The sequence below is a fragment of the Polyodon spathula genome, chromosome 10, assembly GCF_017654505.1.
Source record: "Polyodon spathula isolate WHYD16114869_AA chromosome 10, ASM1765450v1, whole genome shotgun sequence".
In the NCBI taxonomy this organism is placed as follows: domain Eukaryota; kingdom Metazoa; phylum Chordata; class Actinopteri; order Acipenseriformes; family Polyodontidae; genus Polyodon; species Polyodon spathula.
Genome location: NC_054543.1, coordinates 18240339 through 18264236, shown reverse-complemented (window position 1 = coordinate 18264236; position 23898 = coordinate 18240339). Strand labels below are relative to the sequence as shown.

At 37.7% G+C, this 23898-nt stretch overlaps 1 protein-coding gene across 2 annotated transcripts; it reads left to right on the top strand.

The window, feature by feature from the left end:
- The first annotated feature begins 2436 nt into the window (after positions 1–2436).
- LOC121321886 (graves disease carrier protein-like) lies at positions 2437–21786 on the top strand. 2 transcript variants are annotated; one of them, XM_041261220.1, is made up of 10 exons: positions 2437–2769; positions 3590–3723; positions 4444–4536; positions 6819–6952; positions 8129–8192; positions 12151–12272; positions 13887–13953; positions 14041–14203; positions 16155–16223; positions 18844–21786. In XM_041261220.1, exons 2-10 carry the CDS (start codon positions 3627–3629, stop codon positions 18998–19000), a joined length of 966 nt encoding a protein of 321 aa, XP_041117154.1. In that variant the 5' UTR covers positions 2437–2769; positions 3590–3626; the 3' UTR covers positions 19001–21786. The 2 variants fall into 2 exon arrangements, with proteins under 2 accessions (XP_041117154.1, XP_041117153.1); XM_041261219.1 differs by lacking the exon at positions 2437–2769 and adding an exon at positions 2790–2884.
- Positions 21787–23898: the final 2112 nt, after the last annotated feature.

The window sequence follows — 23898 nt, the reverse complement described above, 5'->3', positions numbered from 1 at the left end:
GACAGAAGTCGCAGTTCTGTGGCCATCGGCAATTGCAGCGGTGCATCACGCAAAACCCTGTCCAGGTATGCAGTGAGCATGCTGGACGTGTTTGCTAGGTGGGTACTTTGGGCTCTAGTCACATAGGCTCTACAGACGTGTGTCTGTTATCTTGCACTGCAGCTTAGGGCACACAGGGTTCTTAGGCATACCTCCTACCGGCGGAGCCTTAACCAAGGCTGCCGTGGTGGAGTCCACAGGGGGAAACCCAGCCAGGCATAGCTTCTTCGCCCCTTCCAGCAAGGCCAGAGGAGAACTATATCTTAATTGCGCCGGCGCTGTAGCACTTCAGGGGCTGGGGGGGACGCCACACAGGGGTCCACGGCCGAAGCCGGTGGGGCCTGCCTCTCCAAAAGCTCCATGATGCGACCGATCTGAGCTTTCATGTCAATTATATCCCATGCCTGCTGGGACTTTTTCACCCGTCTAGCCGGAGGCGACGGGGAGCAGCTGCAGATTGAAACGGACGCCTGAGCACAGGGCACCTCCGCTGATGGGCTCTGTGATGGCTTCGGGAGGCATGAGTGGGAGGGGCCCGCTGCAGGGGACGAAGAACGCCACTGCGCGACTCTTTCCAGGTACCTCGCGGGCATGTGGGATGAAAAGCCACGCAGATGTCGCAGGCGCCATTTACGGCTGAGGCGACATGATCAGGGCCTAGGCATACTGGGCACCGTGTACTGCGTGCACAGATGCACCGAGTACTGTGCAGCGTCACGCACCGGCGCACTAGCCTATATCGGTACAGCGACAATGGGTACCATGTGCACCGTGGTACCGAAGCAGCACGAGCAGAGTCTTATGCACCGCAGTATTAAAAAACACTGTGGCAGCTAGGCACGGTGCCTATCTTGAACGCGTGGTCACACGCCTGAGCAGTGCGTAGCATACAACTGGGGGACAGGGCCGAAGCCGTGGCGGGCGATTGACTTACACAAACAGTAATAAAAACAGTTTTTAAAATACAAAAAACAGTTCAATATTACAGGACAGATGGGGAAGAGCAATCTGTCTATTGAACTGAGCGACCTACAAGCTGAAGGCCCATGCAGCCCGTGCACGTCTCATCCTAACAACGAGGGAAGCCTCGGTGACGAGTATATGGGCGGCCCGGCAAAAGCAGCCGCAGAGCGGCTAGCGCTCTACGCAAATACGGGGACACGTTCAGCTACAATCAAAACAAGGCCCAACCGCACCCCGCAGGCAGCTGGTGGGCAAACTCAACAACGGGAACAAGGCAAGCCCAGTCCCGTAGAGTAATAGTGCGCTCCTAAGTAAGAAGGGGTGAAAAACACACACAATTCTTAACAATAATACTTACCGTGTTAAGATGGACAGTCAGAAAGAAGCAGCCTTACATGCAGAGCGCGCAGGTGCTGATAGTCAGAAACAGAATAAAAAGGCTACGATTTTTTAAACTACTGATTCCGGGAAAGCGGCGATGCCAGCTTTCAGCACAAAGTGTAGGGGAACTAGCAGTAGCTTACTGGCACTTTTTATAAGAAGACAGAGCTCAGTGCAACACAGGTCTTACCTTACCAATGTGAGAAGCGAAAAAGGGTGTTTCTTCCCCTGCATGACGGTTAAGTACCTACAGGAGGCGGGACCAAGAAGGTTACTGGGGGAAGGGGGCCTATCGGCAGCTTTGATATAGGAGCTCAGTGACACCTACCAATAGGCAGGAGTGTATCCCATAACAATGTTTGGTGGCCATCTTCGAATTGAAAGGGAACAACACATTAAATCATGTATAAAGTCTGCAGTCTGGGAACTAACATACTGGTTTGCATTCCATCTGACTAACTGTACTTGTTTTTTAAGTCTTTTCCAATTCCTTGGCCTGCCAGACCAAGAGGGAGGAAGACAGGCATGCCCCCTTCTAGATTGTATTCTCTGGCCTAGAATAATTCAAATTGTATTTTATCTGCTTATATATAATATAGTTTTAAAATGATTTCATTCTTGACGAGCATTCCCTGATGCATTATTTTATTTATTTATGTATGTAGAACGCCCTGGGAAGGGGGCAGTTCCCAGTCCCGGACTTCCAGAGAGTTCCTCCTGCTATAAAGCTATTTGTAGTGTTAAACCAAATGTACATTTTTATTTATAACTAAACAAAACAAACAAAAAAAAAAATAATGTTGTAACTTGTCTTGACTCATTATGTAAAAAATGTATGCTTTTAGCTATTCACTAACAGTATAAAAGGTGGTGTATTGTCTACAGTGACGTAACAGTGATACAACCCATATTATTATCTAATCTGATATTTTTGAGCAGATGAGAAAGTATTAAAAAAAAAAAAAAAAACTGTCAATACTACATTCACATACAAACGCTTTCCACAAACCCTTTTATTTTGAAGTTAATGTCCGCTCCTCTTACCGGAAGTTGGTTATTGTTGCTCGCTTCACACAGTCCTGTACGACGAGGACCGTGTATAAAAAACTGCTTGCACTGTTTACAATACGACTTCGAAAACAATGCAAAGCGAAGTATTTCTAACACAAATACTGTGTCGATTTAAAGAGCTTCTATCCGCTAGGTACCGGATATGACTGTATATTATTCTCCATGAAATATTCCGGGAATAGAAGGGTCTTCACGTTGTGTAACACCAGACAATTGACCTTGCTTTTTTAAATGAAATACTTGGAGCTTGTTGCACAAGCATTGAAACGGTGAAGTTGGGAGCAATTTATTGGTTCGGAAGATTGTCTGTGACAGGTATATATTTTGCTTTGAACAATTTCTAAAGAAATGCTGGCGCCGGCGAATATATAACGTCAAGAAGAATTGACAGTTGTTGCTAATTATATACGCACTTTAAAATATTGTCGATGTGAGTGTTTTTGTATTTTTTGTTTGTCATTTTTCAAGTTTATTGGCGCTTTGTAGGGTTATTTATTTATTTATTCTCGATTGAAATGACCTGTCAGCACTGTAGTTGTGCCAAGTTTTAGCTTAATGTAACACAAGACGATTTAGTTATTACTTTTCTACCTGAAATTTGTTTTTAAAAATGCTATAGTTTTAATCATTGCTTTTTCACAATTATTTGATTGTTGTGTCCTGCCTAATAATGAATTATAGGTAGCGGGGCCAGTGTTACAGTAATCGTGTTCCGCGGAGAACAAATGACCTTAGTGTTTCAGTTACCTTTCTGGAACCCAGGAATTAAAATCACCTCGACCAGTGCACTTTAAAAGTAGTATAAATCAACGAACTAGAGCCTTTCTGCAGCAGATATACCTATATATATATATATATATATATATATATATATATTATATATATATATATATATATATATATACCCAAGTTCAAGTTATTATTATATGTATTAAGTTATTTTGAAAACATACCTCAACATGTGCAACTATTTCCATATCTGCTTAATGCCAGGTGTATTATAATTTATAAGGTATAGGTGCCTTTTAAAACAGAACAAGTTAAATTAGTTATAAATTCCTGTTGTCATTTTCAAAGTGCATAACCTCTCATTACTTGGCTGATATGTGTGTGTGTGTTTTATATATGCACATAGGATATGGGACTGCACAAGATTTAACCTCGAATTCAGTATGGCTACAGAAGCAACAGTTTCCTGCACTGCTACCCCTGGACTGCCAGCACCAGCTCGTAAAGAATATTACTGGCTTCGTTCTTTTGTAGCAGGAGGTAAGAGCATGTTTTGATTATAAAGAAATCACATTTTAATGGCACTATGTCTAATTCAGCAGTACTGAAATGTTAAACTGGTGTCCTGAAATGATCTGCTACTGTGAACAAAAGCATTACAAACCAGATTGTAGAATGTGCTAATAAACAGCTATTGTGTGAACTGTTACCTACATATGTGTAAAATGTGCAGTTGTTTAAAGAACAGATGTAGTTTAATGCATTTTCATTTTAATATCTGGTACTACACTAGGTTAAGAAAGTTCTCAGTTGCCATGCCTTACTCTTGGAAACTCTGTTAAACCGCTTTACTTTCTAAGTCATTTCACCATGCAGTGTCTTCCTGGTCAAAGCATGTTACTGGCTGAAAGCAAGCAAGTCAGTCAAAAGGGAAGAAGCAGCTGGTTGGTTAATGACAGGAATGAAGATGTTAAGGACGGAGACCATTTCAATCTCCACGTGAAATTACCAAGGGAGTGCAAGCATGGTTTTCAAGTTCTAGATTTCTATAATCTTGTGCAGTGCCACATTTCAGGTTTTAAAATTAAAATATGTGCTTCTGTAACTGTACATTTGAGACCAGTAAAGTGAATGGAAGTACACAATACCCATTTATTAAATGATTTCGTTAGCTACAACCGCGTTAATAATTGCATAAAATCTAAACATTTGTTAGTACATATAACACTTTTGTATGTGCATTCTCCATGTATTGTACAGGTGTTGCAGGATGTTGTGCTAAGACAACCATTGCACCTTTGGACAGGGTGAAGATTTTATTACAGGCTCATAATCCCCACTATAAAGATCTAGGTAATCGCATTTCTTTTATGCCATGATAAACATTTCTGAATGCATTTATAACACACAACACTTGTTAACAAATAATCATATTGGACTATTTATTCTGGTTCATTATCCAAAAAGAACGGCACACGTGTCCAAACTGATAACGCCATACTTAAAGGGCTAATAACCAAGCCTTTAAAAACAATGCATTCTCTCATTGGTGCAACAAATTGTCCCTTGTGGTTAAGCTTACTATCTGTTTGTTATCCAGTCTTTATTTTGTTCAGGCACTTCCAGACTCTGAATAACTTAAAGAATGCATCACAATTGGATAAGTGATTTGCTGCTTTTATACCACTTGTGTTGCTTGATAACTTATTAGCTAAACATCATGTATAGTTATTTTAATGCTACTTGTTTTCTGTTTACACTATAAAGAAAATTAGCAATGGATATAAACATTGATTTGTGTGACATTTCTAGAGTCTCCACCAGTGAAACATCCCATCAATTCGAACCCTTGGCGGTTGCTAAGTTACAGTTAAATGTAATGGCTTTCTACAAAATAAACCACATTTAAATGAATTTAAGTACTTGTGGTACACATATGATAACTGATTCCAGGCTATTGGGTATGATATTTATCTAATTTGTGCCATCATTGCTAACATACCCCTGCTGCTGACATCGTTTATTACATGAATATTGTTCCTCATATCCAGGAATCAGCTATTATATTGTCATTGTATTTGCAAACAGCTGTATGTGATGTATGATAAATACAGTGCCTTGCAAAAGTATTCAGACCCTCTCTGTTTCCACATTTTGTTGCTTTAAAGCTTGCAGTCATGAAACTTTGAAGTAGGAATTAATATGTGTCATACACAACATACTCCACACATTTAAAGCAAAAACAAAAAGAAAGAATAATATGAAATAAAAATGGAAAGGTCTTGATTGCATAAGTATTCAAACACTTTGATGTGGCAAGCCTAAATTAATTAAGGGTCACAAAATGACCTTAACAAGCAACACAATTAGTTGAATGGCCTTTGTCTGTGTGCAATGTTAGTGGTTCTCATGATTTCAGAAAAAAAAAAAAACACCTGTCACTGTGAGGTTCCTTGGTCAAGTAGTGAATTTCAAGCAAAAACTCAACCATGAAGACCAAGGAGCTTTCAAAGCAAGTCAGGGATAAAGTCATTGAAAAGCACAGATCAGGAGAAGGGTACAAAAATATCGAGGTCTCTGAATATCCCTGTGAGCACAGTCTATTCAGTCATCAAGAAATGGAAGGTGCATTATACCACCCAGACACTGCCTAGATCAGGCCGTCCCTCCAAACTGAGCAGCCGGCCAAGGAGGAAACTGATGAGGGATGCCACGGTGAGGCCAACGACAACTTTGAAAGAGCTACAGAGATCAATGGCTAAGATGCGAGAAAATGTGCATCAGTCAACAATATCCAGAAAACTTCACAAAAGTAGCCTGTATGGCAGCGTGGCAAGAAGGAAGCCATTACTAAAAATAAGCTATCTCAAAGCCTACATGAAGTTTACAACAAAGCACCTGAGTGATCCTGCAGAAATGTGGCAAAAGGTATTGTGGTCAGATGAGACCAAATTGGAAGTTTTTGGTCTAAATGCCAAGCAGTATGGTTGGTGCAGACCCAACAGCACATTTCCCAGACAACACCATGCCTGCAGTCAAGCATGGTGGTGGCAGCATCATGCTATTGGGATGCATCTCCTCAGCAGGGACTGGAAAGATTGTTAGGATTGAAGGAAAAATGGATGGAGCAAAGCACAGGCTTAAAACTGGGGCGAAAATTCACCTTTCAGCAGGACAGTGATCCAGCACAAGGCCAAAGCTACACTGGAGTGGCTTAAGAATAAGAAAGTGAGTGGCCCTGACTTGAATGCTGTTGAGAATCTGTGCTGTTGAGAATCTGCTGTCCTTAAGCGATCCCTAAGCAACTTGAGAGAGCTTGAGCAAATCTGCCAAGAAGAATGCGCACAAATTGCACCAAGCCGGTGTGCAAACTTGGTAGAGACTTACCCAAAAAGACTTGCGGCTGTAATTGCTGCTGAGGGTGCTTCCACCAAATATTGATTTGACGGGTCTGAATACTTATGCAATCAACATATTTCAGTTTTTTGTCTTTAGGTTTTGCTGACATTCACTGTAACTTATCTTACCCTTAGAAGTCTTCAGTTTGAGCATTCAGGTTTTGAATAAAATATTAAGTTTAAAAAAATGTGTATGCATCATTTTGTAATTTCACAACACATTAAATTTTCTTGTAGGAGTTTTCGCCACTCTCCGCTCTGTTCCACAGAAGGAAGGATACCTTGGTCTGTACAAAGGAAATGGAGCCATGATGGTTCGGATCTTCCCTTACGGAGCCATTCAGTTTATGGCATTTGACCAATACAAAAAGGTAGTTTCAGTCATGAACTTTTTTAATGTAAACTTTAGGTTGACCTGGAGCAATTTTTTTGGCTTGAGTCTAGTGAACTTGCACCTTACTGTGCTTGAAATTGTCGTTCCAGTATCGTAAACAGTTTTGATTGACTGCCTAGGTAATGCTACTTTATTACTAAGAAAAATATCTGGGATTACTTAATACATTATTCATCTGTTGCAGTAGAAAGATATGCAGAACATTAAAAAATAGAAAAACCTGCAATTTGCTCATAATGCATTTCTTTTAATGTTGTTTGGGCCAGCCTGTGTAATGTTGATTATATCTTTGTGGAGTAGCAGAGTGTGTGACAAATATTACTGAAGTTATTTTAGAGGGAGTGGATTCATATTATATTGGTGTGATGTTTATAGTCATTCAGGTTATTATAGCAATTGCTCAGATACTGTATTTATATTATTCATTAGTCTGTGGAGTAATGCAAGAGCCAGCAACAGCTAATAATCAGCTAGTTTGGATCAAGTTAACTTTGGTATTGCTGGTAATACATAGCTGTGATGGTAGCCCTTCTATAGATACACTGTGGCTGATTTTAGGCATGTCTATGGCAGGCAACTAGAATTGAAGTAGTAGCTTCTGATGTGAAAAATAAACTAAAGAACAACAATTTGTGTGATTGCAATACAGTAATTGGAAGCTTCTTACCTTTTGAAATTTTAGCAACAGTTATTTAGGGACTGAATTAAATACATATTTAGTTTATTTTAAAACATTCTAGGGATGTTTGAATAGTTCACGAAGTAAAGCTTTGTGAGTAGGATCCACCATAGGATTTGCTGTTGGTGGGTCAATCCTGACTGAGGACCCCCACCCAATTAATCCATGTAAATGTGAAATTCTGTTTCTTAAATCTGCCCCCTTTTGATCTTTAACCCGAAATGTACAGAATGTTTGCTATATTTCGATTCATTTTATTTAAAAATATTAAATAATTTTCATCAGCACAGACTGAATGTGTTCACACAGTTGAAGTGCTCCCAGTATTTCGCCATTCAATGATTCACTAATTTGGTTAATCCACTGTATAAGGGTCCCTCACTGATTTCAGTATTTCAATGTTATCTTGGTGTGTAATAAAGCGAGAACTGTACGTATAACAAATACATTTCAAATGTTATTTATTTTCAACAGTTACTGAGCAAAAAGTTAGGCATATCTGGACATGTTCACCGGTTAATGGCTGGATCTATGGCAGGTAAAGCTTTTGTATTAAATTTCACACAAAAAAAAAAAAAAAAACCTGCTTGTTGCATGTGCATGATGAATGCAACCTTCACAGCTTTTAGGACTGGATGCTTACCCTATTGTTTTATAGCTCTAACAATTCTATGTGACACAGCATTGTGCAGGCAATTTGTGTGAGAGAAGTAACAAAGGAAAGTAGGATCTTAGGCAAATAGGGGAAGATAACTTAGGCAAATCTTAGGCAAATAGGGGAAGATAACAAGGGTGCACAGCGATACACCTAGTAACTGGAAGCTTTGTTATAATCAAAATACACATTATAGCCTGTATTCATGTGTGTTTAAGTAAGTCTAATCCCACTGCAGTAATCATGTTAAAGGGAAGTATATTTGCTAGGAAGAGATACTTTTAACCCTTTAATGCCCAGGTATTTTTGCATGGAGAAGAGCTGTGGTATTTATGTTGTTGTAGTAAATATGTTTTATAATGTATGTGAATGTTGGCTTTTGAGTCTGGTTTATAAACACAATGTGCTACAGAAGGTGGCAAAGTATTAAATCCTTTATGATACAGCAATGGGCAAAACAGTGTTAAGAACCCTATCAGTTATTTAGGGAATCATTTTTGTTATTAGAGCTTGTTTCAAAGCAGCATGGTGGTAGAAAAGTTATTTGTCCTGCACCTGGTCCCTTTTTTTTTTTTTAAAACTTCATTAACTTGTTGACATGTATTACTAACAAGACAAGCTGCCAGCAATCATGCCCACGCTGAGTTTTCTCTGTGCCTGGGTTTCTCCAAGCAAGTTGTCAATTAATAAAACAACATGTTCTTGTGAGATAAATGTCAGCACTATAATAAATAACACTGGAGCATTTCTGAGGTGGTGTAATCCGACAACACCATTTCTTTCACTTGTATTCTCATTAGAAGGAAGAACAAAGAGGGTCACTTAACTGTGCTACCCCCAAGTTAAACTACTGTGTTCCAATAAGGGTGCACTTCGGATCCCTTATAGAAGATGACATTAGTAAAATCTAGTTTAAGAAGCATAGTGAAAATATGGTGAAGCATGGGTAATAAAGGTATAGTAAGGAAAAACCGTGTATAACAAAGACAGAGCTGATCTACTGTAGGATAAGCCTGATTGCTGTCACTTGGTTGCTGTAATATATTTCTACAAGGTAGTTTTAAAATATATTTTGCAATGCATATGGATCCCCCTGCCCTGAGTGACTATAGGCAAAGGCTGCTCACTGTCTTTTATTGGAGTACATTTTAGTGTATGTGTATATATACAGGCTAACTTCACTATAATGAACCCTTCTTATAACGAATACCCGTTTTTAACAATCCCAATCCCAAATTAGCCCTACTAGAACGATCATGTACAGGATCGACCTGGATTCAGCGATCTCAGTACTGACTAATACTGAACTTTCTTCATTGTCAAGTGTGTTATTCTCTCAGTGAAAACAAAGACCATGGTTGACCAATTCAAAAATCACGCTAATTCAAAGATTACCTATTGTAGTACGAATCATGCATAACAGTCATCTTCACACAAACCGCAACCAGGCACCTGACTGGATAGTTTTTTCAAGAGAGAGGACATGTAATTGCTGTATTCAGCGAGTAAGTGTATATTCTTTCCTTTTTCATTTCTTTACTGTTTTCTTTTAAACGTACCACAGGGTGGAATTAGTGTTGATGTAATTTACATGTGGAAACAGGTTTGTTTTGTGTGCTTTTCAGAGCTGTTATGTTTGATCAGTTGATTGTTTACTGACGGGCTCTCGATTGAAACTTGCTGCCTGCCTGTCTTATATGTGTCCTCTGTGCATTACCATCATTGGTAGCGTCACATGACCCATTTGTTTACTTTCTGTTTTTTGTTTAATAAATCCTGTGCGCCTGTGCGGTTACCCACACATGACACAAGTACCTCGTCTCAATGTGAAGGAATCTTCATAAAAGTATTATATTGATGTTCAATTCTAAATTTGAATAAAAAAAACCACTGCAAAATTTAGTTTCTCTGGTTTTACTATTTATAGGTATGTGTTTGGGTAAAATGAACATTTTTATTTTATTCTATAAACTACTGACAACATTTCTCCCAAATGTTTTAACTTAGGAAGAGTTCAGAAATCAATATTTGGTGGAATAACCCTGATTTTCAAGCACAGCTTTCATGCGTCTTGGCATGCTCTCCACCAGTCTTTCACATTGATGTTGGGTGACTTCATGCCACTCCTGGAGCAAAAATTCAAGCAGCTCGGCTTTGTTTGATGGCTTGTGACCGTCCATCTTCCTCTTGATCATATTCCAGAGGTTTTCAATGGGGTTCAGGTCTGGAGATTGGGCTGGCCATGACAGGGTCTTGATCTGGTGGTCCTCCATCCACACCTTGATTGACCTGGCTGTGTGGCATGCAGCACTGTCCTGCTGGAAAAACCAGTCCTCAAAGTTGGGGAACATTGTCAGAGCAGAAGGAAGCAAGTTTTCTTCCAGGACAACTTTGTACTTGACTTGATTCATGCCAAAGCTGCCCGATTCCAGCCTTGCTGAAGCACCCCCAGATCCTCCACCACATTTCACAGTGGGTGCGAGACACTGTGGCTTGTAGGCCTCTCCAGGTCTCTGTCTAACCATTAGACGAGCAGGTGTTGGGCAAAGCTGAAAATTGGACTCATCTTGGGGTGCTTCAGCAAGGCTGGAATCGGGCACATTTGTCTTTGTGAAGGACGCATGAATCAAGTCAAGTACAAGGTTGTCCTGGAAGAAAACTTGCTTCCTTCTGCTCTGACAATGTTCCTCAACTCTGAGGATTGGTTTTTCCAGCAGGACAATGCTCCATGCCACACAGCCAGGTCAATCAAGGTGTGGATGGAGGACCACCAGATCAAGACCCTGTCATGGCCAGCCCAATCTCCAGACCTGAACCCCATTGAAAACCTCTGGAATGTGATCAAGAGGAAGATGGACGGTCACAAGCCATCAAACAAAGCCGAGCTGCTTGAATTTTTGCTCCAGGAGTGGCATAAAGTCACCCAACATCAATGTGAAAGACTGGTGGAGAGCATGCCAAGACGCATGAAAGCTGTGCTTGAAAATCAGGGTTATTCCACCAAATATTGATTTCTGAACTCTTCCTAAGTTAAAACATTAGTATTGTGTTATTTAAAAATGAATCTGAACTTATTTTCTTTGCATTATTCAAGGTCTGACAACACTGCATCTTTTTTTTATTTTGACCAGTTGTCATTTTCTGCAAATAAATGCTCTAAATGACAATATTTTTATTAGGAATTTAGGAGAAATGTTGTCAGTAGTTTATATAATAAAACAAAAATGTTCATTTTACCCAAACACATACCTATAAATAGTAAAACCAGAGAAACTGCTAATTTTGCAGTGGTCTCTTAATTTTTTCCAGAGCTGTGTGTGTGTGTGTGTGTATATGTATGTGTATATATGTGTATATATATATATATAGCACAAATCTATGTGTATGTTGGCATGGCCCCCTGAACTTTATATAATGCAGTCATTCTAAATGTTTTTGTTTGTTTGTTTGTTTGTTTGTTTTGCAAATTGTTTTAAGGTGCTTTTATCTGAGTTCAAAGCTGCTTTTCAGTTCTAGTTGCCTGCCATAGGAATATGAAATGTGTTTTATATTTATAAGCACCAGCACCATCTAGTGCACAGCGGTGTATTGCCGGTAATACAGAAAGAAACTTGATCCAAAGTAGCTGATCTTTAGGATCAGCTCCCAAACCAAAAGTAGACAAATAAAACACAATATTTCAGTAGTTGTATAAAGAATCACTCAGAATTATTGGAAAGAAAATGTAAGTAGATAAAACAAGAATATATCATTTGAATTTACTTCCTCATGATTGATTCAGCGTTACAGTATTAATGATTTCCAATATGTTTCTGCTTTGTTTTTTTCACACTGGTTGTAGGAATCACAGCAGTCATTTGCACATACCCACTGGATGTCATTAGAGTGCGGCTTGCGTTTCAAGTAAAAGGTCACCACAGATACACTGGGATTATCCACGCTTTCCAGACCATTTACAAAAGCGTAAGCATTCTGATGAACTGTGATAAAACTGTGTTGTATGTATTCAGGTATAATGCTTTTCTAAAACCCATGACTGAGGTTTTAACTGTAATAAATTAACCATATGATTCAGTTTTAATTGTGGCATCTTTGTAGCAGCTTTTAAAAAGTACCCAAACTCTAAAACTGCTATAAAAGTTAGTGGCGTGATATATAATGCTTTGTAAATTAATTCTAGGATTATTCAATGTACTGGTAAAAAAGTCTGTTGAATAAGTTTTATCTTTCATTCACAATTAATCCAAATTCTGTTCTTAAAGGAGTCCTGTCACTCCTGATTTGCTTTATTAACATTATTAGAAATCCTTTGCTGCTTCATTTGTTTTTAGGCGATATTTAAAATGCAGCACTTTATGCAACCTGCATCCAGCAGCAGCTTTAATTTATTGCAATCACTTAACAAATATGTGTAAAACAAACATTTGTGCTGTTTAAAACCACATAGATAGGGGGGTTGCACAACATGAAGTTGTGAAAGTGCTGTAAAAATGCTTAAGAAACACATTACCTTTTTCTGTATCCCATGTTGTCCACATCGCAGCAATATGTTTTTCAACATAATCCTGATATTTATGATTATGTATTGATAGTTACATCAGTTGTGTCTTTTTCGTTCACATAAAGTCAGAAAAAAACAACATATGAATCCAAATTAACATGTATTTTTACTAAATACAAAAATGACCATAAAAGATTTAGAAGTGAGTAGTTTTTCAAGATTTACAATTATACCGTAAATTTACAGTATAATCATAAATCTCAAAACTACTTCTAAATCTTTTGTAGTCATTTTTGTATTACTTTAGTATAAATACATGTTAATTTGGATTCATATGTTGTTTTTTTCTGACTTTATGTGAATGGACACAAAAGCTCCCGTTTTCTCATTGGAAATAATGATATTTTGAAATATCACTGTCCTGGTCACAAAAGCAAAGTTTGTGGGGAATAATAGCCATTTTCTATACTTTTGAGGCATAAGTAATTAGGAAATAACACTTACTACCCAGGAACAAAAAAAAAAAAAAAATTGTTACACGGTGTAATTATTTTTCTAAACATCAGTCTATGCACTTCATGCAACAAAGCTGGCGCTCTGATTTGAAATGGCATATTGTGGGAACGGCAAGATATTTTGTAAGCACTGCAGGGCGTTCTGTAACACTTTAAAGAGGTTCTAGCTAATTAAATAATTACATGTAACATACATCTTACACTTGTAGTTTTGAAAGAAGTACATGTATAGGAAATAAAATATATGGCCCTATTTTAAATAGGTTAAAGTATATTAAGTATATTAATAGGTTTAAGCTTGTCTTTCAAAGCTTCGCTTTATAGGTCATGTCACTTCTTTCTTGCAAATAAGGGATGCAAACTAAGAACTGTCTTTTACCTAGTATCTTTTACCTGGTATCAGATAACCTTTATTTAAAAGACAATATATGTTTGCTATAGCATGTGGTTTCTTCAAAATTGCACAAGTGAGTGTGTGGGAAGTGCACAACAGGCACGTTTCATGTAACTCATTAGTTATAACTTAAGTGCATAATGACTTCAGTTTCTATCTTTTTAAAGGAAGGAGGTGTCTCAGGATTTTATAGAGGACTAATGCCTACTGTCATAGGAATGGCCCCTTATGCAGGTAATACATCAATACAATTTGGCAACAGTGAGCTTTGGTTAGCTACAAAAAGCTGAATCATCTCTTTTTTTGGTCTTTCTGTTACAGGGTTTTCATTTTTCACCTTCGGGACATTAAAAAGCCTTGGACTTGCCCATGCACCCATGCTCCTTGGAAGACCTTCTTCAGATAACCCTAAAGTCTTAGTGTTGAAAACTCATGTCAACCTGCTTTGTGGTGGAATAGCAGGAGCAATAGCACAGACGATATCGTAAGTTTCACATTTATACTCACTAGTTTTGTGTTAATTACGTGCAGGCTGTAGAAATATGCAAAGAACTTTCATGTTGTGCATGCACGAGTATGGAGACTTACTGCAGTATAATAATTTATTACAAGATTTTCAGGTTTCATTTTTAAGGCTATTGTTTGGCGCTAAAAAGTCCCGTACACGATTGATTTTAGACATTCAGTATCCTTAATGATCTGTGCTGGTACCAGTTTTAATGTTTGTCTGCCAGGTTATGAGATTGATTAACAATAAGGATTGATTGCACTTCTAGCAGACTAGATCACTTGTGCATTGCTGGATGAAAAAAAAAAAAAAAAAAAAAATTGGATCCACATGACAAATATGTTACGTCTTGGCACAACATTTAACCAGTTAGAGAGCTGAAGGGGCAGGTTTTCTGTGTTATGCACTTGAATGGTGAAATGTTCAGGTGAAATGTTAAAATGACTGCCAAAAAAATAACAGATTATTTTCACAGCAAAAATAGTGACAATAAATGCAGGGTTTTCAAAATAAGCTGCCGATCGGCGCAGTCTGCTGCCTAATACTATATTTGCGCCGGATACTTTATTAAAAAATATTAAGATTATTTTTGGGTATTGTCATTCAATCCATTTGTTGTCGTATTATTGTACTGTAAGGTGATATAGTACATAAGAGCTATACATATGCACCAAAAAAAACCTCCTTTTGTTATCGTTATTTTGTTTACTCCTTTTGCTATCGTAAAAATTTGTACCCAGGTGTTTGTGAGAGGTATTGGCAGTTCATGTATAGAGGTTGTATGCCTTTAAGAACAAAGGCTGATGGGATATCAGCTGATCACTTGTCGGCTGACATACAAATACTTCAGTGCAGAGGTGCTGGATTATTACACTCCGGTTTCATGCCACAGTTATGATGGTGACCAAACGTGTGCGAGTACTGTCGTGTTAAAAAAAAAAGAAATGGTTAAAATGAACAGTTGCCTTCAGAAAATGTAGAACAGTGAAAAACTAAAATAGTTGTGCATTAACAAAATGCCCTGAAAACTTAACATAAAGAAAACTATTTAAATGAAGCAATAAGCTCAATAATTAAGCTAAAAAGGAAGTGAAAAGTTTAGCGTTTTTTTTTTTTTGTGTGAACTCCAATAACCCTATGCTATCTTTCCCCAGTCAAATCGTAGAGTGCCTAAATAAGCATGATAATTTAACATGATGAAAAAAAAAACAGTAGACCATAAAAAGAGCAACCAGGTAGTCAACGAAAGACAACGTATTGTTCAAATTCTTTGTCGTGTTATATATTGAAGGTAAGGCAAATTTATTTTTCCGTTTAAAAGTGCTTCCGGCTATACTGTTCTGCAGCCTGGCTGTACAGAATTCCTTGGGAGAACTGTGGACTGTTTCACCTCATCACACTACATTGGACCTTACATGTCATGCACATGGTGACCTCAAGTAAACGCCTGCAGGGCTGGCCTTTGTCCTCCAGAGGTCGGTAGTGTGCCGACATATGCTTTATCGCATTATTCTAATGTTTTTACTGAACATGCTCTTTTTTTTTTCTAATGTCCATTGCAGATGGGATCCTTTTTTTATTACTGTTATATCAGTCATTGCTTTGTCAACCATTAATTGAAAACCTGTTTGTTAACTCTCATTTGCATATCAACAGTACAAAAAAGTCATTTTGTTGTTAAATGAAGATATTGAAGGTATAAGGATCTCCTCTGCAACCCCCACACCTACGCTACATGCTTCAGACATACATGCTGGAGGTTAATTTTCCAAAATAAATCCAAAAATGCCAAGCCGTCTCCTGATTAACAGGACTCTTTTGGTGGGCATGCTTTTGTTGAAATGTGCATCATTTATAAAAAGTACTTGTTTAGGACCAATTGTGTATCATGTTTAAGATTGCTCTTACAAGACCTGTGTTTTAACAGTTATCCACTGGATGTAGCGCGACGTCGGATGCAGTTGGGATCAGTCCTGCCAGATTCTGAGAAATGTCTGTAAGTATTCATTCCAATTAATGCCTGAATAAAGAAGAAATCTTTTATGTTCATTACAACCTTGAAAAAAAAAATTGACAGTATTACTTAAAGTAACATTGGTTTAAGTGGATTCCATTCTACTGTTTATTTCATGATAGATACATTCATGAGATTTTAACATTTTTTAATTAGTGCAGGTTGTTTTTTCAGTGGTTCAGAACTGGAGAATTAAAGGAATGCTATCATTAACAACTGGGACATCAGGCCAACACAAATAATCAGATTTTATACATTTGTACTGATAAAAACAGGGTTAGTATAATGGGTCAATTGCAGCGAAAATAAAGTTGCAGATGATCCTGTAGTTAATACCTCAGGACTAGACTAAACTAGTACGCTAGTTATTACCAATTGCAGCGAACCAAGAACTTCCAGATAGTCCCCTGGTTCAGACTAAAAAGGTTCCCAATTGCAACAAACTCCAAATGACTGCTGCCCCCTAGATGTTCCTGATTTACAGTACTAAATGAAACCACCAAGCTCTTGACTAAGTAGAAGAGTTACCATATTAACTCAAGTTAAAACAAGAAACCTCAATAGACACGTTTTCTGAAATGAAACCATTAATAAAACCAATATCAAATATATATAATCCAAACTATGTATCTAATATTTACAGAGCTTTCAAATATTAATAAGGCAGTAAATATAAAATAACACAATAATGAAATGCTGCTATGTACTGTAGGCCTACAGTGCTTTGCGATGCTTTTGTATAAAACAAGCTATATAAATGCAAAAAATAAATACAGTACATAAATATTAGTGACTTCTTTGCTCTCTCAATTATGGAGGTGGCAACTGGATATTAAGCTGTGTCTTGTATAAAAGTGTGCCTCGTTACCATCTACATCAATTCCATTTGTGCAAAGATGTTTGGCGATTATGGTTGCGTTTAAGGAAGCAGTCAGAAGACTGATGGTTGCTGGAACCATGGCTGGAAACCAGAGGAACAGGTGGCATCATATTAATCCAGCACTTCAGGTTTTAATAAGATTTAATAAGGTTTTATGCAGGTGGCATCATATTAATCCCGCACTTCAGGTTTTAATAAGATTTAATAAGGTTTTATGCAACAGGATCCTTCTTGTGTGTTGGGGCGGGAGATCTGATTAACATCCACGAAAGCACCGTTTATCACGTTGTTCACAGGATCCCGAAACTGATAGCTGCACTTCACGAAAGCTACTCTGTCGTGCCCATTGAAGAGGAGCCATGAGATATTTGCACCTGGATATTTACAACTGGAATACCTGGAGTTATTGGGGCCATAGACTGCACACATATCCGTATCCGATTTCATAGGCAATATAAGGACCTGAGCTTCATCAACAGGCATTGCTACGCGTCAGTCAATTGCCAGGTGGTGTGTGACCATCATCTTCAAATATGTAACGTGGTTGCACTATGGGCATGCAGCACACATGATGAGTGGATTTTTGAGAACAGCTACTACTGTCAATAGCTCCTTATATTGATGCAAGCAAATTGTGCGTTGTTGATGTAATAAGGCTGTATATCTGGGGCAAAAGATGGTCAGGTGCTGCGCTCAATCACTGTTGGTGTTGCTTTGCAACAGCATTTCTGGTCTCCAGTTTCAGCCTTTTCCACAAATTTCTTAAATGTGATATTATGCCATCTTCTACCGTTTTTTATATAACTTTTATGTGTTCAACGAAAATAAAGTTTCTGCTCTGTCGAATAATTCTGAGCACGACCGCCAGCTATGATTTCTTTGGTATGAATAAATATAACACCTTTATATACTTGGTTGACTCACTTTGCATATGTAATTAAATTGACAGCTTTGATACGTGCTCTGATTAATGGTCTTTGTTAATAAAATTATGCAAATAAATATGTTTTGTATATACCTCACAAAACTTCTAGGCAAATTGATCCCAGAATATGAATGCATTTTAATAGAATGAGTAGACCTATGCAATTACTTTTTTGTATTGCTACTTTTATGTTGTGCATATATACAACTTTTTAATTGCTATTTTGTTTTATTTTTTTAATGAAAACAATTTGCTTAATCACATAAATCTTTTGAGCGATAATTAACTGGAATCAATCTGTTTGTGTGCTAATACACTTGGGGTTTGGAGATAGTCTTGTTCCTCTGCTGCATACTAAACCTGAGGATCAGCTGATCCCCAGCTCGTTCGTTGCAATTGGAAATAACTTAATCTGCAGCTGGGGATGATCCCCAGGAAAGTGCCGTAACAGCTAGTCCACAACTTAGTACGCTTGACGAGTTCTAACTGAATGTTCGTTGCAACTGACCCAATGTCAACTGGCCACGTTCCGCAGCTAAAAAAAAAAATAGATATATCAGAGCAACGAAACTGGGCAAGTTGAGGCAAACAAAAGGACCAGTAATTCAGTTGCACTGCAGTAGTGGACTAATGGGCAACTATGATAGTACTATGATAGTACAAAACATAGGTAGCATTGTATGAACATGAAAACCACTGTATGCAGTTGTACGAGAAATGAAATAAACGATATTGTAACTTTTGGACAGGGAACGACATATTTATTAACAACTGTCATTCCCCTTCTCTTTTGACAGTACATTGTCCAGCACCCTGAAGCATGTGTACACCACGTATGGGGTGAAGAAAGGGCTGTACCGTGGGCTTTCCCTGAACTACATCCGCTGTATTCCCTCCCAGGCTGTTGCTTTTACCACATATGAGTTTATGAAGCAGACCTTACACCTCAACTGAGGACACATTCTGTGATATGCCCAGCACAAAATGCATGTTCTTTAATAAGTTAGTAAAATATCTGTGCCAACAAAGTCAACAGTTTCACAACTATGTAGAAAGTTGTACAACACTTGCTAATGATCAGTGATAAGGCTACTACCAGCTGTTAAAAAGAAAAACAATTTACAGACATAAATCATGGTTTAAAAAACCTGTTGAATGTTCTCTTGCAGATACCTTTTTGAAATCAATCTATTTTTCTATTATTTGTGGTCTTAATGTTGTTGATTTATTTTGCACAAGGAAGCAAATAGATGTTTGAGTATTCTTTGAAATATTATTTAAAATTCTAATGCAAAAAATGAATGTTCCTCTTTTAATTAACTGGGGGAAAAAAATAGCAGTGTTTTTGAGTAGAGGCAATAAAACTGAACCCTGTACCCCACTAAATTACAAACTCACTTTCTATAATTGAAAGCATTTTATGACATCAACACTTACCAGTGTAACACCAATAGCAAGGAAGCTTACTTCACAAAAAGCATTTTTTTTAATGTTATCTTTATTACTAATGTTTTGCTGATTTTGAATATATTTCAAACAATTCTTTGAATAATTATTTCAGCACTTACCTGTGCTTAAAAAAAAAAAAAAAAAAAACATTAATTGCTACACCTAAAGTTATGGTGTACCATATAGTTTTTACTTTATTATTTAAGAAAGCTGTTGCACCTTCTTCTGCAGTAAAGTAGCAGAAGCATTCCTATTTGACATAGTGGTAAGTAGCTTTCAAGGCACAGGAAGCTTGTGCCCTCACAGCTGAAACTAGCTGTAAGGACCTAAACAAACTAGAATGGCAACAAGATCTGAAAAGTGTAAAATGTAACTACTGACTGAATAGCAGTGCAAGGGTTCTCTTTGTTTGTTTGTGACATGACTTGTTTACAGATTAAAAAAAAAAAAAAAAAGAAGAATCACCATAAATAGGCATCTCTGTAAATTCTCTCCTTCAGCAGCTCAGATCTGATCTCATGTTTTGAAAACTTTGGCAAAATGTATCCAGCACCGTATTGTAGGTATGTGACTTTTGGTTAGAGACCAAAAGCCTTCAATGGTTCTTAAGGTTAGGTTTGATTTTGTGTCGTGCAGTTAAGTAGTATTTTTACAAAGCTGCTTCTGCACAGTCTATGGCTGTCATGCTGTCATTTTTTAAGGATCTGTATGATAGAGAATACACATTTCAGAAATACTGAATTCAAGCAGAGGTGGGAATTATCTTTCTTTTACTTTACATAGTGAAGTCCCACTGATGTTTTCCAGCAGGAGTGATTAATTGACTCCCTTGTCACTAAATACAATAAAATACAGTGGAATGAAGTGCGCAAAAGCACGTTTCTATATTTAAGGCTGGTGGTATTAAGAGCAACAGCTTTCGGATCATTGAACTAGATCTGATTGTCTTTTGTATTTGATACACAGCTGTATTCTGTGATTCTCACTCTAGTTTATTTTAATGTACTGGTGCATTGTTTTAACCTCTTTCCACAGGGGATGAGCTGCTTTTCACAAACACACCAATGTGTCATTTTAGTTTTGTATCGGAAGACATCCATGTTAAAAGAATAGTAGTGAATAAGGAAGTAGGGAAAATCTAATTTACTTATTGTATAGTTATGTATATTTGTGTATTTATAATCTTTATTTGTGCTATCTTTTAAAGCTTAATATATACATATGTGCATACTAGCTGAACCTAGTGTAAATATAATAGTGTAAACTCCTTTTACATGTCTAAAATGAATTTGCAAAAATTATATTAAAACAAATAAAAGGATAGAAAATGTCACTTAAAATGATAGCATGGACACCTCACACTTTTCATCTAGTAATTGACCATTTCCTTTCCCAGTCTCTGTGTTGCTGGCAGCATGGGGACAGTGTTTCAGTCTTCAAATAATAGATTCCCATTTGGTTTGTAATAGAAACGTATCCAGGTGTTTAAAACCTTATACAGTTGTTCTTGTGGCGTTTGTGATTCTTCTGATCGGGTTCTGAAGAATCACAGATCAGAGAACAGGCCATTCTTTTCTTTTTTAAAAACTTGTTTTCTTACTACACGTATTACATGCTTACCTTATGTTCAGAATAATGGGGTCTATATTCTTTCACAAGAAACACTGAAAAAGTCATTTCTGCTGCACAAAATCTTTGGGTTTTTTACTGTTGTTTCTGAATAGTTGCATTTAATATCAAATGTTTTCCATTTAACATTTATCATGCTTCATTTTCAATTCTGAAAGCATTCAGTAGGAGTTGAGCAGTTTTATTTTTTGAAAGAATGTATTACTAATAAAACTGTAATGCACTGTGGTACAGGAAGTTTGGCTTAGATAATGCAATCATATATATTTAATCTGAATCTACTGTACTTTGTACTTTTTATCTATGATAATTTGTAGCAGTGATGATGAATTGTAAGTCTAAATAGTACTGTGAATGATTTGGTGTGGTACTGAGGAAAATAACTGTTAGACATGATAACATTATATTTGTTTAAAATTTGCAATTACAAAGCTATGCCTGGTAGTACTATTATATTCTATACATTCAATAAATTTTCCATGTGTGGTTTCTTGGGGTTGTACGATTTGTCTTTTACTGTAATACAGTTTAAATGGACTTCATTTATTTCCCCCTGGTTTGCTTTGTGGCCTTTAAATGGGAGCAGTGTCTTTGAAAAAACAGACATTGTTATTTTAAAAACAAAATGTATGTGGTTTGAATAAATGTGTGGGCTTTCCAAATCTGTTCAGTTTTGATTATTTCTGAATAGAAAAAAAAAAAAAAAAAAAAAAAAAACACTTCCAATGGAAATAGTTAAATAAGTTTTTTTTTTTGTCCACATAAAAACCACATAAAACCACATAAAAAATCCACATAAAAACCTCTGGCACCCCCCTAACTCTGTGGTTTTCAACCTGTGGTACGTGACAGACTTGCAACTGGTACGCACCAGCAGGTGTTTTTTTTTATGAAAATATGATTCCTCAACCACATTACTCCCGCAATTGTAATTTATCTTTACTACTGAATCACAGAGAAATTAGAAATTAGGATGAGAGGCATTTGTTATGAACTTTTAAGGTTACAGATGAAGAACCAAAGCTGCCACTAAAGTTGATTTCAGTGAGAAAACCAGTTGTAATGGGATAGGTCTCTGTTTTATGTTGCACATAGTAACTGGTACACCTGGTGGTCCCTACTGGAAATGCGTACTTGACATGAAAAGGTTGAAAAGCACTTCTCTAACTGACGGTAGTTAGGTCTATACATTGCTGTGCACCATCAGTGAAGTAACCCCTGAGACAAATAATCTGCTCACCTGAGATGAGATGAGCTGCTCTCTAGCCTGCTCGGTGCACCCGCTTGAAGATAATGAGAAACACACTCAAAATATTTGTCATGTCATACAATTTGTTATATTACAGGAATCACAGATGATTATCGGTCAGAGTGGGGTATAAATCATACAAGAGGGTTTTTAGAGACAAAATGAATGAGTTCTTTGCCTTTGCTAACAAGAGACCTCCAAACTGTTCTTCAGAGAATTGTTTACTGCCTTAAGTGCAATATAAAAACCACGAGCAGAGGACACAGCTGGAAATGAAGTGGAGATGAACTTAGGACTGCGGGAAGGACACACTGCTTCATACAAAGATTGGTGAGGGTACACCATGGGCTACTTAGTCATGTTGCTGAGGCAAAAAACACTTGTCAGAAACTTGACAAAGATCTGAGATCGGTCAACTACTTGGAACCGGACAAGCTTAGATGCTTTATAAAGACGCTTTATAAAGCTCACCTTTATAAATGTTCTTATGTTCTTATATTGTGTACCACTATCAAGGATTTTGGTTCAGTTTTAAACTCACGTCACAGACAAAATAACATGATAATTTAGCACAGTGGTTCTAAAACTTTTTGAGTCTTGACCCTCTTCCTCTTGTCTGCTGTAATTGCCCCCCCCCCCTCCCCCAACACACACACACACACACACACACACACACACACACACACACACATACATATGTACATATACTGTAAACAAATCAAATCCAACATACCTGTGGCTTCTCTGTATGTCGTTGTTGTTTTTTTTTTTTTGTTATTTGGGGGGGGGGTTGGGGGGATTGCACGAATCAGCCACAGATCCATCGTAAGAAAAAAAATTCAACACTGTAAATTACAGTTTACCGATTGTGACCAACTTTTACTAACGTGCACACCCAAGGGTGCTGAAACTGGGGGTGTGTAGCACCCCCTGGCATTGCATGGCTTCCATCATATACAGGGATTACAGTTTTGTTAAATGGCTTTCAACACCCCCACTTTCAAATTGGTTCCAGTGCCACTGTGCACACCACGTAGTAAGCTGATGAACAACACACATTACCAGATGTGACTTCATCCAAAAATATGCAAGCTTAATAAAAGACACCAGTCAGATGCACAGCGCCATCTACAAACTTTAACATACCTGGAGGCTAGCTAATTGAATATGTCTGCTGTATATCAGGTTTATGTTTTTGTGTGTGATTACGTCACCTACTAGCCTTGCTGCTGCCTTCCCCCATGCATGCTACATTCTCCCCTGCCAGCCTCAAGTCTGCCCTGGAGTCTCACCAGGGGCAGATTGCACCAAGCAGGTCTAAGACTTATTCAGAAAGGCCGAGAGCAACGGTGTAGACGGGAAAGCGTACAAAAACGCTTTGGGACACTCATGTGCAAGGATGTCCAGCAATCCAACCAGGGTCCGCAAACCCTTCTGCCTGCCCAGACCTCCCCCCAAGCAGAGTTGGGTGCGTATGTCATCACTAATTGATGATTGTGTATTGCTCCTATCCTTATGCCTTCGC